We start from the raw sequence: 20297 nt of genomic DNA on the forward strand, positions 1-20297 counted from the left end.
GCATCAGTTACAGGAAGTACAGCAAACATCTTTGTCATAAATCTAATGTTATTTCACCTGACTGATGGGCCGCCTCTCTGGCCTTTTTCAATAATGGTAACAAATGATGACGTGCTGCTGCGACATGGTATTCACTGTATACCTTTGCAAGACACTATAAATTCAGTGAGATTTCCAAGAGTAAGTTCACAGCTGCCATATTAAGGGGCATCCAGGTTAGGCTGGGGGACTATGACCAATCGGTAAAGTGGACAGACTAGCTTTTAATGGCTCCCAGTCCTGTCATTTAAGTGGGCAGAAGTGAGTCATTAAGAACTAACATTATGTTTAATAAATATCTTCCATTTCTTAATCTGAGTTGACAGTTGTATAGGGTAATATTACCAAAGTATAGCTAGAAGCATTTAAAGTTAGAATATAAAAAGATACTTAAGGGTTCCTAATCCTTTCCATTATCCCACAACTGCCCTGCTGCATGTACTGACAGAACTGCTGACAACATGTATGTATGCTTCTACATGTTACCAGGCTATAGTGTGAAGCAGTTCTTGGTAACAGTTTGCTGTGCAACTCCATGCCTGATAACATTTCTTTTCAGCCTTTCCTAAGGGCCACTAACAAGTGAATTAGGCAGTCCTCTTGTCCAAGAATAGATGAGGTAGTGCTGATCACACACAACTTCTCCCAACCCAGCTGACTCCTTCAGCATTTTCACACACACAACCTTATTCTGCATATTCTCCTCTTTGGTGCGGAAACTTGCCTGTTTTGCGACTCTAGACTTCTCAGGGTTTCCACACACTGATTTGTGAGTGCTTTTCTTTTGTGTATGCATGAGTTGTACACACAACATGCATACAGGTGCACATGTAAAATCTGTTATTTTGAAGGGTGAGTAGTATGTAATTTTCTGTGGTTTGGTAAAGGCTATGTAGATCAGTTACTTTAAGAACAAAAACCTACTTGCAGTAACTATTTGGATTGCCTGTATCGGTGGCTCTTTTGGGTTGCCGTTTATTATTATAAATCCTTCTCCCTTGCGAGTACAGTGTGAGGAAGATACAGAAACACCCAAGTGACTTCACTCCAGAAAGAACAGAAAATGAAGCATTGCAGACCCCTTTACAGTTTGATGTTGAGCTAACTACTGAGGTTCAGAAAGTAACCTTAACCCTTTTCATAAGGATGCATGGATAGAAGGCCACTTGTTAGGGGTTAATTCTCCTTCATGAGTGTACTGCAGCAGGGATACCAGTAATCAAACTTTTATCGTGCGAACCTTCGCACAGCTGTATTACTACTGTGAAACTGCTAGTATACAACAAACCTGAAATTCAACAGTGCTCTTAATGCCCGCTTTAGTGGTGTCTTGTCTTTATGGTGGAGATTTGTGCTATGCCCATTTCCGATATCTGCTTCAGCTGCATAATGTACATTGCATAGTGCATGCAATTGCACCCGGGATTTTTTTTTTTTTTGCTAAAAGCGATTTTTCATTTGGTGGGACTACACTTAATGAATTACATGCTTGTTGAAGTCCTGCAAACCCACTTCACTGTTATCTTGAACTTGCCCACATTAGGAATGTATGGATGGCAAAAACCTTTAACATTTACAAGATCTCTTTTTTTTTTTTAATGTGTGTTGCCTCAACTGTTCCCCCTCCCCTCAGTCCTTTCCTGGTTTAGGTACCTGTATATCTGTGTATTTAAGACTTGTTTTTCAAAACTTTAGTGAAGTAGCCATTTTTGTTGGCTGCATGAAAGGCAAGCTATGACATAAGTTGCATGAAGGAGTGCTTTACCATGCTGCAATTATGCATTCTCCCTGCATGAGCCTTCTCAAGTTTTCCAGTCTCAATACTCCTGCAGAATGAATAGTGAAAGTCGCGTGAAAGTATCAGCAGTACTTTTCATTTTAGCTATGATGCATACATTTCTGTTATCTTTTCAGATACTGTCTATACACAGAAAGCAAAGGCAGTTTTTATTTCTTGTGTTTCACTAATGCCCACTTCATAATGAATATGTGACCATTGGTGTCTTTTTTTTTTTTTTTTTTTTTCAGTAAAACAAAAAAAGATCTGGTTTCAGAAGTAGCTGATAAAATGCAAGAGCTGAATATCAATGAAGGGGAGGAAGACAGAGTCCAGAGATTTTCTGAGGTGGAGCAGCTATTTGAGTTTCACTGTAGCGGTCCTAGCAACTTTCCCCAACAGGAGAAGGAAGCCTTCAGGGGAATGGTAGAACAAATACCAAATGGTATGAAAACGTCTGCAGTTTTTTTGTGTCTTTTAGCAAAAATGCTTGCTAAGCTTTCCTGAATTTGAGTGCAAGATTATAAATGAATCTAGGCAAATTATGTAAATTCACATCTAGCATCAAACAGTTTTAGTTTCTAAATATAATTTAATGGTATACATTTAGTCAGATACTTAAGTTGGTTTCACAATGTGTAGAAATTAGCATGTGGCTCATGACCAAGGAAAGTGAACCATCAAAGCTCAACCATCAAGAAACACAAAACAGCTTTTGTATGAGAGAAGCAAGCCCCTCTATGTACCCACCATGAGGGACTCTGACCTTCAAGTCCTAGCATTTCTGTATTAACCTTGACATTTTACAATTTATATAAGTAGTAACATCTTTCCCCACACTGTTACACAGCCTTGTTAAAAATACAGCAAAAAAATAAATGACTGATACAATTCCATTTTTTGTTGAAACAGTGCTCCGTTAACACAGATAATTGTACAAAAGTATATATTTTTAATAGTGCTCACATGGAGAAGTATTATGCTGTTCGATAAAAATACCTGTGCTTCTCCATCATTTAGCCTTTTATCATTGCAGATGTTAATTTGATCTTTAGCCTTAACTATATGGGTTACATCCTGCACAGGATATAACAACCAGCCAGCTTCCAAAGCTTAAGGGCACCTTCCTCATGCCCAGACTGTTAAGAGTTAGAGCAGAGCTGGGTATTGGCAGTCTGGGTACCAAGCCCTTCGGAGCTTTCTTGCCACCTAAGAGAGCTACTCGTGCCAGCTACCGAGACTCGACAGTCTGCTACCGTTTCTCCATTCCTGGGCAGATAAGCTCCCTTCTAGGGAAAAATCTTTCACAATTTTATGATGAAAAACATTTTTTTTCATAAAATAGTTTGGTTTATGCTTGGAATTTAATGTTTGTTTGACTGTTGTGCAATTTTTTTTTTGTCTTTTGAGACGCTGTGACTCATCTTACTCTTAGTACAAACTTTATTTTCACATTTACTCTGAATTTTTATGGGAAAGCTTTTGTAAATTGTGTTCAGGGGCTGGGGTAAGTGTGTATGTGGTGCTAGTCACTGTTTTTAAGGTGAAAACCCTACCATCTGATGTCAGTCCTCGACAATGGGTACATTTCCGAACCTCTGAACCAAGTTGGCCATTTACTTCAGCTCACGCTCTCCAAACTGTCTTGCCAGGCTCTACCCACGATGCTCCTCTCGGCGGTTACCTCAGATTTCGTTTGCCGCTTCCAAGACCAAATGTGTTCGTTTCGTTCTCTCGAGCCTTGGTCTATTTTGTAAGCATTGTTTCAATTATAGACTTCCTTTCTTTGAAAAATCTAATTTTCTCTAATCCTTTTATAACTTTTTGTATTATCTACCCACTCCTCTCTTACTAATCAAAGCTATATTCCTCTTTTTTTCTTCTACTGTTGGTAGACTGTCAAGTACCACCTTTGGTACCCTTTCCTCTTCTTTATTTACCTTTTAAGGTATTCTTGGATAGCATCATTGGTATTTATCTATCCAACAAAAAAAAAAATTTTATTTGTATTCCTTTCAATCTCTTCTGTTGTGTGATTGGGTGACAGTTTGTTGTTATGGCTGAACAGCAACAACAGGAAAAACCTTCTCCTACTAAATCCTCTAAAGGCACCTCCGGGTTTAAGAGGTGTAAAAAAAAATGTGAGGGCAAAATGCCTAACTCAGACGGGCATGCTCAATGCATTTACTGTCTTGGTAAGAACCATTTCCAAGAAAACTTTTCAACCCAAACTTTAACTGAAAGGAAAAGTAAGTTAATTTTGAAAGGATTCCTTAAATCCGAATTTGAGGCGGCCATTTCTGAGTCTAGGACCGAAACTAGACATCATTACCTGCTTCTAATAAAGGGCCTTCCTCGGTTCCAAGGTCCTCGGAATGATCTCAAAAAATGGCTAAATCTACCTCGGTACCGAAGAATTCATCGGCACCAGAGGGTTTATCTGGAACTAATTCGAAACTGGCTTCAGAGCAGACAGCTACAACGTCGGGAACCTACTGATGCATTGGTGCCAAAGCAATAGGGCTGCCTCTGCTCCCAAGAACATCCTGTTCTGTATCCATAGACTCTTTTAAAGACAGTCCCGTTGTGGAAGTTAGACTCCCTAAATCTCCTTCCACTGCATCTGTTCGATCTAAGTGTCTCTCAGAGGCAGGTATTATGAGACTGGTGGATCAGCTGCTGGCAGAGAGGGGATTGTCCTTGGTTCCAAGCCACACCGGCATTGGAACCAGTTATCCTGTGACACCCTCATATCCTCCTCCTCCAACCCTTTCTGAGCCTTTGGAGCCCTCAATCCCGACTCTCCTGGCTTTGACAGTCTGTGTTCCAGTTCCAAGAACTGCCTTGAGTTCCTCCAAGCTTTCGGCACCCGAGACCTCCCAGGGTCGAGACACTCTGGTCAGGTTCAAGATGCCTGGTACTTTTTTGGCTCCTTCTGAGCCATCCATGTCTCTCGGTGCCTCTGCCTTTGTAGCATCGACCCAGGCTTCTCTTCCGGGGGCTGCCTCCTCAGTGCGGGGGTGTGAACCCGGTTCAGAAGAACTGTATTTCGGTTCCAGGCTCCCATCCCTCTATGGGGGGGGCAGCCTTCCGGATTAAGGGATAGGCCTTGTCTGTTGGAGACTCGGTCCTTCCCATCCCTGTCAGGACAGATTTTTGTATCTCCTCAACTTGAGTTACCATCAGTCTCATCCCCAGGACAGAGGGCACAAAAGTCTCAGGTAACACCTTCTTTAGTAGTCTCCTGTTCAAATACTTTCCCGGGTCATCCCCCCGAGGAAGTCCATGCAAAAAGAAAGTGCAAGAGGAAGCACTTAGACTCTCCAGAAGAGTCTTTCACTGAAGATACTGATTTTGATGAAGGGCAAGGTTCCCCCAGGTCACCCCCTGATGATGTTTCCTTTGGGGACATCCTAGAAATCCTGAAACAGAGGGGTGGGCTGGTCCTCCTCCCAACCTTCCCTGGAGGAATCCGTATACCTGGAGACTTTTCGTGCCCAACCCTCTACTTCTTGTATCTCTCCGCCTGCTGATGATCTCATTAAACTGATTGCTGAGCAGGTGTGGAAGATGCCCAGTGCCATAGAGCCAATCCCCAAGAGAACGAATTGAATATTATCAGCCCTAAGGAGGAACCGCATTGGGCTAAAGGAATTCCCATTGATGCCATGGTGGCAGCGACAGCCACCAGAAAGGACCTTGCCAAGGAACGTCCTACTAACCATCCTCCTAACAAGGAGTCTAGGACTTTGGATAGATTTGGGAAGTGTGTTTATGCTTCAGCGACCTTCGGTTTAAGGTTCTTGACTTATATGGCACACTTTATAAGACTACAGAGGGATCTGGTCAAGGAGCTCTCGGATAACCCTCAAAGAAGCAGTGGTTGAAGGGGTCTGGGATGAAGTTATTTCTCAGCTTGCAACCCTAGAAACAATTTCTAACTCGTCCATGAGGCTCATTGCCCATGCAGCTTGAAGGGATGACTAGGGCAGCGGGTTTAGGCATATCCACCAGAAGGCATTCCTGGATGCGCTTGTCCAACTTTCCTGAGCCATTTAAAGCATCATTCGTCAAAGCTCCATTTGACAAATCTTCCCTTTTTGGTCCCAAGGTAAAGGATACCCTAGCCAGATGTGAAAAGGATGGTAAGACCCTTTCTGCCATTGGCATACGTTTCTCCACTCCTCAGAGAACTGTACTTTAGGAACCAGAGGAGTTGGGTATGGTTTAAATAATTCAAAGGGCCTTTCCAGGATTCACAAGGCAGACTTCTCCCCGGGCAGAGTGGGAAGCAATGGAAGCTGCTGCCCTAGAGGCAGAAATGGACCACAAAATTAGGGATCCAGAGACACATTTTCCGGTACTTCCCATCAGTATCCCTTAATGGGGGCTCGATTGCCCGCCTCTGGAGGCAGTTGGGGGAGGATGGCTTTCTCTGCATCAGTCTGCATGGCAAATGTTAACGACAGACAAATGAGTGCAGGAATTGTATCCAGAGGTTATAAAATTCCTCTATCACAACCCCCAAAACCCCAGAAAAAACTCCTGGACATGCCACCCAGTCTCAGGGAAGCAGCAGTACTAGAAATTCAAAGACTGCTAAGCAAAAGAGTCATCCAAAAAGGACCCACCAGATCAGAAAGGATCCAGATTTTACTCAAGATTCTTTTTAGTGCCCAAGAAAACAGGGGACTGGAGACCCATCTTGGATCTCGGCCAGTTCAACAAGGCAGTTCAACAAACCAAATTCCAGGTGGTCATGGTTCAGTCATTACTTCCATTCTTGGAAAAAAGCAAGTGGATGTGCTCTATCAACCTCCAAGATGCTTATTACCACATAAAAATGGAAAAGAGCTCCAGGAGGTTTTTGCACTTCCTGCTGGGAGCCAGTCATTTCTAGTTCAGAGTGCTGCCCTTTGGACTCACCGCAGCCCCCAGTGTGTTCACCAAATGCATGACAGTGGTAGCAGCTCATCTAAGACTGCAAGGTTTTAGAGTATTTCCTTTTCTCGACCGTCTCCTCACCGCTGCCACCAGGCATCAGAACAGGCAAGAGATTACATCATACGTCTCTAGGAATAACTATAAATTTCAAAAAGTCCACTCTCAGTAGCTGGATTTCATTGGAGCTCACTTAGACACAGTCTCAAGAATTGCATCTCTCCCTCCAGAAAGGCTGCAACGTACAAGATCCCAGGTTGGTCAATTACTATGCAACAAAGTCCCAGCAAAATGAGTTCTTCAAACATTAGGCTCCATGGCAGCAGCAGTTACTCTAGTTCCCCTGGCAAGATATCACATGTAGATATTGCAGTGGCTACTAGCGTCCCAGTGGTCTCTCATGCACCAACTAATGTTTCAGCCAATTCTGATTACCAGTCGCTGCAAACACAACCTGTTGTGGTGGCTACACTACAACCAGATTCTCTTGGGTCGACCTTTCAGTCTTCCCCAGCCCCTAGCCATAGTGAACACTGATGCTTCCTAGACCGGGGGGGGGGGGATTACCTGGGAAGGACAGTCCAAGGCACGTGCTCCGAATTGGAGGCCAACTTGCACATCAAGTGTAATAGAGATGAGGGCAGTGCTGTTAGCGTTGCAAGCATTCCAAGATGTCCTCCCTCTAGGAAATGTAGCGATTCAAACAGACGACATGTCAGTAGTCTGATATGTAAACAAGCAAGGGGAAACCAAATCTTACCCATTGTGTCAAGAAGCACTTGAGTTTGGCAGTGGGCGATTTTCTTCCAACCACTTTCTCACAGCAATGCACATTCTGGGGAGCTCCAACGTGATAGCAGACAAACTGAACAGAACTATTCTCTTGCCTCTCGAGTGGTCTCTCAATCCAGCAGTGGAGCTCCAACGTGATAGCAGATAAACTGAACAGAACTATTCTTTTGCCTCATGAGTGGTCTCTCAATCCAGCAGTGGCGAACAACATTTTTCATCACTGGGACAAACCTTGCTGTGATTTCTTTGCCTCTCCTCTAAACAAGAAGTGCATAAGTTACTTTGCCCTAATCCCCCCTCAAGGGGAGTCACCCAGAGACACTTTTCTCCACGATTGGCCTCCCGGTCTGCTCTATGCCTTTCTCCCAATTCCTCTCATTTCACAGTTCCTGAGGTAGGCCAAAAGGATGAAAAATTCAATAATCCTCATTGCCCCCTTCTGGCCTCGACAAGTTTGGTTTCCCTTGCTGTAGCCTCATTTAATTCGGAAACCATGGATTCTGGACCCAGCTCTAAATCTGATGTCTCAACCTGAGGGTATGGTGCATCTAAAGCTCAAAAACCTCAAGCTCACTGCGTGGCTTCTTCAGTTCCCATGATTGCCAGGTATCCTTCTCTTTTTTTTTTTTCACCTGTCCGAAAAATTACTGTCGCTCATCACAAATTGTATGCAAGGAAACTATACCAAAGTAAATGGGAGAAATTTGCTAGATGGGCTCTGAATAATGAGATAGGTCCTTATTCCAGTCCTAGCCACAAAGATAGATTTTCTGGCTTCACTTTACCAGGCAGGGTTCCTCTGCGCCAACAATTAAAGTTCAACTAGCGGCAATTTCGAACTTTCATGTCACACAAATTGTGTAAAGCATTCCTAAAAGACCTAATGCTAAGATCTGCATTTAAAGAACCTCTTCCCCCTTGGGATCTAACTGTAGTTCTTCAGGCCTCGACTTTGAACCCCTTTGAACCATCAGCAACTTGTGACGTAAAATATCTGTCTTGGAAAACCTTATTTTTGGTGACTATCACTTCTGCCAGAAGAGTCTCAGAACTTCAGGCCATATCGTGCAAACCCCCTCCCCCATACTTAATTTTTCATAAGGATAGAGTTGCATTTTGAACTAATCCATGCTTTCTGCCCAAGGTTGTCTTCAAAACTAATATTAATCAGACTCTACAGTTACCAGTCTTTTTCCCAAATTTTCAAACAAGGGAGAATATGCTCTCCACATGTTCATCGTGTTTCACTGTTGCAGTCTACACTTGGGTTATCCTGCTGGCAGACTACCCGCGGTCGGCCTGAATTCCAAAGTCCTGGTCCGGCGTCGGTTGCTGTCACCTCTTCCCTGACAGTGTGCCAGGGGGTATATAAGATGCAGCCGACGCCATTTTCTTCAGTCTTTCTTGCCGCGTGGTGCCTGAAGTAAAAGCAGTTTGCAAGTGCCGGTCGGCCAACTCCTGAGATTTTCGAATTCGAATTTCAGATCCGAAGTCTTCATTAAAGCTAAGTACCCCGTTGGGGAAACATTTTTTTGCTCCAGACCGATGTCAGAAAAAGTTAACAATTGTATTTCTTGTGGGAAGCAAATACCTCATAAGGATTTTCACTCTTACTGTAGTCCTTGCCCAGGCCCTTTCCACGATGTTACTAGCTGTCTGTTTTGTGCTAGATTTAACCAACGCACTATTAAGCTTCTGTACAACTTTGCCTTTCATTACTCTGGCCGCAGATTCAATTATACAATGCCGGCGGAACAGCCGAAGACCGGAGTCTATAAAAAACGCAAGGATAAAGACAAGGACAGGCATCCGAGGTCCAAAACTGACTATGAGGCTTCCTCTAAGTTAGTCGTTGGTTCGCCGGTTCTCAGTGAGGTGGTTTCGCAGCCCCTGACACCCGCTACCTCAGAGCCACAGGCCGCTTCTGACTCCCACGTGGAGCCGACTGGGCTTCTGGAAACTCAAGGTATTGGATCCTTGGAAACTATTCCCTCAGATGGGTCTGGAGCCGCTGTGCAGGCATCGGCTTCTGAGGGTGTTTTCAGACCGACACAGTTATATGTAAAGCCATCTTCAGCTTCAAAGCCAAAGACTAAAGCAGCTGTAAAGACAAAGAAGCAAGTACAGCATTCTCCAGGACAGACTTCCATGCCTATAAAACAGATGCTCAAAATGGCCGATGACCTAATTACTTTGACCAGGGGTTCCCATCCCCCTCCTGATAAGAGGCCTAGGCAAGAGACAGAATATGAATCTTCAGATCAGGTTTCCATTTCCTCTGATCAGGAATACTCCCTTCCTCCCTATGAGGATTCTGATGCTGAAGAATCCATTCCTTCAGCTTCTCCTGAGGATTACTCTTTTGGCAAAACCCTGCATACTATGAGGGCGCACTTTCATTGGGAGAGCCAGGATTATTCAGAATCCAAGAAAAGGCTCAGATTTTCTTTTACTTCCACAGCACAGGCCCCTTGCTATTCCTCCTGTTCTGGACATTGTAGATGATGCTTTTTCAGAGTCTGGCCTGTCTCCCGACTCTGTACCCCCTGCACCCGTTAAGCCAGACAGCTACTACAGGGTTCCAGACACTCATAAATTTCTATATAAAAACCCTGCTGCTGACCCAGAAACTATATCTCAGGGTCCCAAAGGGGTCAAGGCTTCCACTGCAAAAAAACTCTGTTCCCTCTGATAGGGATTCTAGAGCACTGGACAGATGGGGGAAAAAAAGTTTACACTTCTGCTACCTTGGCTGTAAGGGCTTTAAATTGTCAGTTTCATATGCTTAAATATCACCAATACTTAATGTCACTGTTAAAACAGAAAATGTTGACAAATACTGAATGTGCTGAAAACAAGGAAATGCAGGATTTATTGCATGCAGCTGAACAGGTGGGAAAACATACTTTGCAATGTGGTTTTGATTCTTTGGAGGCCTCTTGTAGGGCCGCTGTAACCGGTTCTGTGATTAGGAGGCATGCTTGTTAAAGGAACAGAATCTGCCTGATCATGTTAAAGCAAAATTATTAGATGCTCCATTACAGCATAATACTTTTGTTTGGTGTTAAGGCGGAAGAGGTGTTGAAGAAAATGGAGGACAAAGCGAAATCTATGCAGACCGTTGAGGATTTCTTACAGGTACAGCGACCTAGATTTAGCAGGAACTGGCCTTCAAAAAACTGGTCCTTTTTAGTGTCAGGCCACAAAGGGGCAGATACAGGCACCCTAGAGGCAGATCCCAACCCCAAGGCTCATACAGGCCTAAACAATGGGGTGCTTCTACCTCCAAAAGCGGAGGAGAAGACAAATCTCAGCCTTATAGGAAACCGTCCCAATGACTTTCCTCTATGTACCAAGCACTTACCTTTTGGACGCTCCCTTAGGGGGAAAACTAGCACTTTTTTCACAAAACTGGCACATGATCACCCAGGACAAATGGGTCTTGAATGTAGTGTCTCTGTTACAGGTTCCACTTTCACACCCTGCTAAAGGCAAAAGGCATGCCCACACCTGCCACACAATCAATGGGTAGAGGCACAAAAGCAAGTTTCATCCCTCATGCACATGAGGGCCATTCAGCGAGTACCACTACAGGAGCAGGGACAAGGATTTTACTCTCGTCTTTTCTTGGTACCCAGAAAGGACAAAGCCTGGAGACCAATACTGGACCTGTCTATGCTAAACACCTTTCTGGACGTTCCAAAGTTCAAAATGTTGACTCTGCAGCAGCTTCTGCCCATGCTGGGCAAGAAGGCTTGGCTTGTAACCTTGGACTTAAGAGGTGTACCTGCATGTCCCAATCAGACAATCGTGCAGAAGATTCCTCAGATTCATAGCTGGCTTAATGCACTACCAATTCTCTGCACTGCCCTTTGGCTTATCTACTGCGCCCAGGGTCTTCACAAAATGCCTGGTACCAGTAATTGCTTTTTGCAGACAAAGAGGAATTCAAATATATCCCTACTTGGATGTCTGCCTTATTCAAGCAGAGAACCAGGACATTCTACAAAAGCATCTGGCGTTTGCAAAAAGATTGCTAATTTGCCTAGGGTACACAGTAAATGAAAAGAAATCAAAACTAGTACCCTCTCAAGAGATAATATTCCTGGGTGCAAGCTTAAATACAACTGCCCAGATGGCCTATCTCACGCCAGACAAACAAAGGCAACTGACTTCTTACTTTGAAATGTTGGCAACAACAACCCAGTTATCTGCAAGAAAAATTCTGCAGGCATTGGGCTTCATGGCATCCTGCATTCTGTTAATTCCATATGCAATACTGCATATGAGGAAACTTCAGTGGTATCTAAAAAGCGTTTGGACTCAACATTGCCACAGCCTGGAAAAACATATTACCCTCATTCCCTGCCTGCAACAGGAGTTTCGATGGTGGGCACAGGCCTGTCACCACAAGAGACAGCCTTTCACTTTACCCAGTGCCAGGCAGACAATAACAACAGATGCATCAGATTATGCCTGGGGGGGGGCCCACATGGCAGGAAAATGTTTTCAGGGCACATGGCCCTCAAGCCAAATGTATCTTCATATCAATCTAAAAGAAATGCTGGCTGTCCAGAATGCCCTGACAGCTTTCAAGGATCTACTTCATCCAGGACAACTGCTGATAGACAGATAATACTACAGTCATGTGGTACATAAACAAGCAGTGTGGCACGCATTCCTACCCCCTCTGCAGATAAGCCATGATTTTGTGGAACACAACATTGACTTATCAAGTACACCTGCAAGCACAATTCCAGCCAGGAAAGACAAATACTCTGGCAGACGAACTAAGCAGAAACCTCATGGATCCTCACGAGTGGAAACTAGATCCACAAATCTTCAGCATAATAACAAGGAAATGGGGATGCCCAGACATGTGCAAGGACTTATCACAAGCTAGCATGGAAAGTGGATGCTCTATCATTCAGCTGGAAAAACCTTATAGTATATGCCTTTCCTCCACTGCCTCTCCTCCCAAAGGTAATCCTCATGGTCAGACAAGAGAAGCCAAAAATTATCCTGATTGCCCCAGACTGGCCACGCCAGCACTGGTACCCAATCCTAAAGAGCTTGTCTCAAGGCCCAGCCTGGACATTACCTCAAATTCCTCATTTACTGACCCAACAAAGCAATCGGATACTGCACAGCCAACTCAGAACCCTAAATCTGGCTGCATGGCGGATAATGTAACGATTCAGGACACACCTCTCTCCAAAGCAGTTATGGATGTTATTCAGGAGGCACAGCACCAGAAAATCATATGCAGAAAAATGGAAGAGATTCTGTGCTTGGAACCAGGCACAAGGAATTGACATGCTTGTACCAAATATTCCTCAGATTTTACAATACCTAACTGAGATGTTGGACAAAGGCCTATCCTTTTCATCGATTAAGATCCATGCCTCTGCCATTTCAGCTTATTACAATACGGACCCACCTATTTTTTCACATCCATTGCTAAGGCAGTACCTCAGGGGGGCCAAAAACATAAGACCCCCAAGAAGAGCACCAATACCTGCATGGGACCTCAACTTTGTCTTGGAAAAGCTCACACTGCCTCCTTTTGAGCCAGCCAGTACAGCCGAGATAAAATTCTTATCATGGAAAACAGCTCTGCTCCTAGCAATAACTTCAGCAAGAAGAGTCTAATGGCTGTGGAACCTTTTATCATTTTCCATCCGGACAGGGTTTCTCTAAGGACAAACCCAACATTTATGCCTAAGGTAGTATCCAGTGTGGCTCTCAATTAAACCATTCATTTACCTACATTTTATCCAAATCCCCAGAATAACGGGGAGAGACTTCTGCATTCTTTGGACATACACAGACAGCTACGCTTCTACTTGGCCATTCTTTGGACATACACAGACAGCTACGCTTCTACTTGGACAAAACTAAAGCTTTCAGAAAGACTGAGCAACTTTTAGTGACTTATGCTGCAGGATCACAAGGAAAGGCTATCTCAAAGCAGACTATTTTCAAAATGGATAGGACACTGCATTCGTTTCTGCTATTCACAACATGGCAAATCAGTGCCTAAGGGCACTGGGCTACATTCGACCAGGGCAGCAGCCACCTCAGCAGCCTTCCTCAGAGGAGTACCAACCAAGGATATTTTGGAAGCTGCTACTTAGACTTCAATGCACACTTTTACAAAGCACTACCACTTACCTCTTTACTCTAAATCCAGAGCAGGCTTTGCCACTGCAGTTCTGCAGGACCTCATAGCCACTCCTAATTCTATTTGGACGCAGCCACCCAACCTCAGCTTTGGGATTCAACCCAAGTGTAATGACTGCAACAGTGAAACACGATGAACATAGTACAGTTGTGTACCTACCATAAATGTAGATGTTCGAGTGTATTCACTGTTGCAGTCCAGATTACCCACCCACCATCCCCCTTTCTTTGCTGGGACTTATCTGTACTTGTCTATTCTATACAACCTATGTGGTGTATTTTCTTGTAGATGAAGGTAATGTTTATTTTAGTGCATGCTTTTTATAAGCAATGTTTTTAGCCTACCCTTTTGGGGGCACCTGACATCTGGGGCAAGAAAAACTGAAGAAAATGGCGTCGGCTGCATCTTATACCCCTGACGCACTGACGTCAGGGAAGAGGCGACAGCAACCGACGCCGGACCAGGACTTTGGAATTCAGGCTGATTGTGGGTAGCCTGCCAGCAGGATAACCCAAGTGTAATGACTGCAACAGTGAATACACTCGAACATCTACATTTATGGTAGGTACACAACTGTACTTTACATTGTGTGCATAGACAACTTTGTTTTTATCTTCGCAAGACTAAAGATTTTAGAAAATCAAACCAACTTTTTGTGGCATTTTCTTCTCTCCATCTAGGTAATCCATTTTTTAAAGTTACCTTGCTAAATGTCTTGGAGACTACATCACATTCATTTATCATTCTAAAGGACTCCAGCTCCCAAAAATGGTTCAAGCCCATTCTACAAGAGCAGTAGCTATGTCTGCAGTATTTCATGCTAGAGCTTCTTTAGATGACATTTGTGCAATAGCCACTTGGTCTTCTAATCATACCTTTATCACTCATTACAAATTGGGTCAGGTATCAAGGGGATGAGCATCCTTTGGCTCTATGGTGCTTAGGAATAATATTCCTTGAGACCTCCTGAGGCTGAAGTCGCTGGAGACTCTGTCCCACTGCCAAGGATTGGGTTAAGATTGACAACATCAGATAAAGAAGTTATGTCTTACCATAACATTCCATTTGTTTTGTCTATCTTTGCCAATCCATGACATCCCCACCCTCCTTCCCCCATCCTGAGACTCTTAGTAGACTGAATTTAGTGCTTGGCTAGTTTCCTTTTAAGGACTCTTATTTGGCCTGTTTTAATCTGACTGTCCTGTAAACATGACCTTTCACATCTGACTGCTACTTCTTGGCAAACTCGATCTGAGGTAATCTCTGAGAGGAGCTTCATGGGTAGAGCCTGGGTCGAGTGATTGGGTAGCGCCAGCTGAAGTAAATGGACGACTCTGTTACAAGGTTCGGACCCTAACCCACTGTCAGATTGTTGAAGATCGACAACAGAGATGGAATGTTATGGTAAGACAATTTTTTACTTGATTAACTGCTGCTGTAAGTTTTACCCAGTCTTCAGGTTTCTTTCTCAGCTTTACTGTGGAACAACTTGCCATTTCCTCAGTTCTTCATTCCTCCAGTTGTAAACAGAAGAAAAATTTCAGACAGATTTTTACCTTTCAGTAGGCTACTACTTTGCCTCAGCCCCTGATAGATGTGACTGCAGTGGCTGTTTGCAGTTCCTGAGACCACTTGTCTTCCTTTTTAGTTTCCCATGATGTAGTCCCTTTAGTCACCATTGAGTTGGGGTTAGGCTTGTCCTCTACAGTTGTTGGAGTGTCCTTGGTGGGCAAACGTGGACCACTCTTGTAGGTATTGGAGGAAGGAGGGGTGAATGCTTCTTTGCCTAGCCAGACTGGGATGCCTGTTTGCTAGAGTGATTTCCCTGGCAGGACTCTGTTTCTATGGAGATTACTATTAAAAAGAAGCAGAACATTAAACATTTATGCATTCCTATCTGTTATTTTAGACAGTGATGTTTTATTGGGTTTAGCTCAGGGCTTAGTTTAGGCTCTCAATACTTTTCATTCTGGATTTACTGATAAGAGAATAAGGAATTTATTTTCTGAAGATTCCTAGTCTGATGAAGGAAATGATTGTGAGGGAGCAATTTCTGCTTTTCTCCTCAGGTAACTGATTCTGAGGAAAGGATTTATTCTGATTTTCCCTTGGAATAATTTTTTTTCCTGAAACCATATCTAGAATGAACCAGTTTCAGTGGGAACGTAAAGACATTGCAGTTTCTTTGAGAAGCCTGCTTCCCTAACTTTCAGGTTCAATGAATACTTTTATAGCTGCTACCTTTTCCATCTGTCAACAGAATGCATATATACATACTGTCACTTCAAACTATAATACCAGTTGGACAAATCATTTCTGATTTGCACCAGTCCCAATTACTACAATAAAGAAATACCTGAACAAACTAAAACCCACTAAATTAGCAGCAGACAATGTTCCTGCAGAATATCTTTATGAGCAAATGGAATAAGCTTACCCAAACCTCTCTATTAATCATTCAATGGATCCTTACAAGAATCTTTTATTCCAAATATAGAAAGTCGCTAAAATTGTACCAATGTATAAAGAAGGTAGCTTCACTGAACTTTCAAATGACCTATTGCAGTAGTCTCTCCACTCTCTAAAGTACTTGAACAATGTATCCATCTTCAAACCCTAAACGTTCTGCTAGAGTATACCTACTTTTCCCCTCACAACATAGTTTTTGGCCCCATCACAGCACTGAAACACTCACTACACTTTCTAGACACAATCAACCAAAACACCCATTTTTCAGGCACCATTTTCAGCTTGACAAAGGGAACAAATTATTGTCTCTATGGTAGGTGGTCTTTCTAGCCATAAAAGGAGTTAAGCAAAACAGCCTCTGTCAGCTCAGCAGGCTAGAAATTTGCCTCAGCTGCGGGTGGGTGACTCTGCTGTGGCCATTTGTTGTACCTCAGATTACACACCATGTACCTCATCCCTGTGGTGTTAAAACATGCAGCCACTGTGGGCCAGGGGTTATCCACGTCCTCTGCAATTGTTGGGGGCCCCTTAGTGGGCAAGGGAGAACAACTGTTGTTGGTCCTGGAAGAGGAAACAATGGAAGGCTTCCCATTTTGTCAGACTGTTGTGCCCATCCCTAGTGGTGTTGGTGCTGCCATTAATGACACTGCTGGTCCCATTTTACCTGCCAAAATGAAGCAGAAAACTACTTGTACAGGAGGTAGCCTGCTGTGTCTGGTTCAGGGTTTAATTAATGGGATTGATCCTTCTTTTAAGGTAGTTTTTGAGAAACGAAAGGGGAATACTTCCTTTCTGGAAAGATTCAAGATTCTGAATCTGTACAGGAGAATGAAAGGACAGATCCAGGGTTTTCTCATACATCTGATTCAAACTCAGAGCAGAGATTCTGATTCTCTCTCTGACTGTTTCTAGAATGCGCCAGTGTTTCCAGTGGGAGAACACTGAGGTTTCTCAGTCTCTCAGGAAATACAGAATCTGCCAGTTCTATCAGTTTTGTCTCCTTTGCAGTATGCGTCACTGCCTGTAATTTTCCTGACAGCCAGCCAGCTGCACCTAAAAAGGCAGGATGTCTAAAATTCCTTGGTCTTCATTTTTTTTCACTATTCCCAAACCTGATTCAGCAGCTTTAGTTAATTCTTCTGCTACTAAACACGCAGTTAATTCCAGTCCTACTATTTCTAATAAGGATGAGAAGATTGTTGATAAGTATGGGAAAAGTGTATACTTCTGCAACTTTGATTTTCAGGATTTTAATTTGTTAGGCTCCTATATTAAGGTTTGTTCTGACTTATAAAAGTATGAACGTTTTGTCTGCAGTTTCTTCTTGTAAGGAAAAATCTGCTTTAAATTTAATTTCTTCTATTATTCATCAGTACTTATTATAGACTGTTTTGTGAGATGCTGTTGATGTCCTTCCATTTCACTGTTGCAGTATTCCTTACAAATACGGATCTCCTGCCAAGGGCGTCCAGACATCTGACCAGTATACCAAAGCCTTTAGGTTGTTAAGGGTGCGCCGTATGTCTCACACATGCTCCCTGCTTACAGTGTAGGGCATAAAGGTAACGTATGGATGTACAATCCTCAGAACTTTGCTGCCAGTCCAAACACCATCTTCAATTGTCATTCTGAATGATCACTTTGTTTCCTGGTTCATCAAGCCATTTTCAAATAAGTGCCTCATTAGGGTTTTATCTTTTTTCCTTTGTTGATTGTGGGGTTCATGTCATCCCAAAAGGGTAAATGCCAGTGCAAGAGACAGATTCCCCATAAAGACGGTTAGTGAATAGTGTTTATTTTGTCTAGGTGCTTCCCACATTCCTTCTCCATTAGACTGTGGTTCTGAGAAAGAGGAGTCCACTAGTCCTGACTCTCCTTTTGAGGAGATTTCCTTTAAGGACACAATTTCCAGAACAATGCAATTTTTCAAATGGGATTGTGCCCAGGCGCTGGAGGTTCAGAAGCGGTATTATGAGCTTTTGTAGATGGACTCTCCTAAACCTGCTGTTCCTTCTTTTCTGGCCGCCTTGCTGGATGCTTTTTCTACTGCATCTTAGTCTTCTGATTCTCAGCCCCCTGCTCCCAAAAAAACTGATAGATTTTATTTGGTGCCTGATGTTTGCAAGTTCCTTTATAAGTTTCCATCAGCTGACCCTTCTATGGTGTCTGTGGCATCTGACAAACCATCAAAGTTGCTTCCATCTGATAAAGGCAGTAGAACTATGGAATGACTGGGTAAGAAGGTTTATACCTCAGCTACCCTCACTTTTTTCTCAGGCTTGTCAGGTTATTTCTGACCTCCTTGACTCTGAGGGGAAGATTTCTGGTATGTACTTGTAGCTTTCTTTTCAGGTGACTCGTCACTCCATTAAATGCAGTTATGATGCAGCAGATGCCTCCTCTAGGGTTGCTGCTTTTTGCTATATGATGAGATATTCCTGGCTTCAGCTTCAACCTTTTCATGATGATATTATGGCTAAGTTGATGGATGTTCCTATGGATAACAAGCATTTGTTTGCTGCTGGGACTGATTTGTTCAAGTCTCTACAGGAAAAGAGTAAGGCCTTACAAGATCTAAAACATATCTTTGTTTCTCCTGTACCTAAATTCCAAGGGAATGACCTTAACCTGGCGTTTGTTAATAGGCAGTTTTGCCCTCCCCCAAAGTTAAGAAGGGTGGGCGAAGGGCTTCTCCTGATAAGGCTACCCAGACTCCTGTAGCTCAGAAATCTCCTTTTCCTGATAAACCAGGTGCTTTCTGACTGTACCAGATAAGCCAAAAGTGTATTCCAGTAGGTTAAAATCCACAATCAAATACCCACATTTGATTGTGGTTTTTAACCTACTGGAGTAAATGGCTTTGTGTGTGTTACAGTAATTTAACTGTGGATTTATTTGTGAGAAACGAACGGCCTTTTTGTACAGCATATTATTGTGGTCCCTTGCTCTGCTTGTACCCCTTGCTTTTCTGACTATCCTGTACTTCTCAGCCACATTCCTCTTTCTGTTCATCTTTTCCTGTCTCTTCCTGTTTGGTTAAAGATTACTCAAGATACCTGGGTTCTTTCTATCATTTGTCAAGGGTAAGACATAGTCTGGAAATCTCTTCCCCTTTTTATGGGTATTCCTCATCCCCCTCTGGTACAATTAACTTTTTTTCCAGGGGTGCTTCAGGGCTTCTTGACTCTGGGAACTACTCACTAAGTTCCAGTTTCCCAAAGGGGGAAGGGGTTTTATACCAAGAATGTTCTTTGCTCCCATTAAAGAGGGAACTTGGAGACCCATTCTGGATCTTTCTCACCTAAACACCTTTCTAAACGTCACTTACTTACGGATGTTGTCCCTTCAGAGTTTGTTTCCTCAGGCTTTTCTAGTTTCTCTGGATCTCAAGAATGCACATCTTCATATCCCTAATCATTCCCTTTTCAGACCGTTTTTGTTTCTCTGTTGCTTACTGGCATTTTCAGTTCTCTGCTTTGCCCTTTCTGCTGCCCAAAGGGTGTTTACCGAATGTCTCCCTTCTGTTATTGCTTTTTTGCAGGCTAAAGGAGTTGCAGGTCTTTCCCAACTTAGATGACCTATGTTTTCAGGCATCCACTCCAGAGATCCTACTGCAACATCTTCATTTTGCCATTTCCCTCCTATAAAGCCTGGGATTCATTATAAATTTCCAAAAGTCTTTCCTGACTCATTCACAAGATCATGTGGTTATGGGATGCAGGATCCAGACTGTTCCCATAATGGCATCCTCGCCTCCTCCCAAGGCCTTAACTCTCATTGCCTAATCCCTTCTTCCTCTGGCCTCATTTTCAGCCAGGGAATTTCTGAGAGCTCTGTGCTTCATGGCCTCCACATTTTCTATGCTTCCTGTAGCCAAACTCCATATGAGAAAGCTTCAGTGGATTCTAAACTCAGTTTGGCTTCAGCACTGTCATCCTCTAGATTTATTGTCCATTTTCTTCCATGCCTCAAGCTGGAAATTCAGTGGTGGATTCAGCAGTTACTCATTCCAGGGTTTCCTTTTCAACCTCCACTCTCCTCTCAGGAGCTGTTCACAAATGCTTCAGATGTGGGATGGGGGGCTTCCTAAAGTGC

At 43.3% G+C, this 20297-nt stretch overlaps 1 protein-coding gene across 1 annotated transcript in view; it reads left to right on the plus strand.

Annotated features, from left to right (window-relative positions):
• Window positions 1-20297, plus strand: part of ESPL1 (extra spindle pole bodies like 1, separase) — a 2570648-nt gene that overhangs the window by 1789168 nt on the left and 761183 nt on the right. The window contains exon 22 of the mRNA XM_044083892.1: window positions 2068-2261. Coding sequence (XP_043939827.1) covers window positions 2068-2261 — 194 coding nt within the window. The remainder of the gene's footprint in view (window positions 1-2067; window positions 2262-20297) is intronic.

Source organism: Protopterus annectens, chromosome 9.part0 (genome assembly GCF_019279795.1).
Source record: "Protopterus annectens isolate FY-2018-M chromosome 9.part0, PAN1.0, whole genome shotgun sequence".
Classification (NCBI taxonomy): domain Eukaryota; kingdom Metazoa; phylum Chordata; order Ceratodontiformes; family Protopteridae; genus Protopterus; species Protopterus annectens.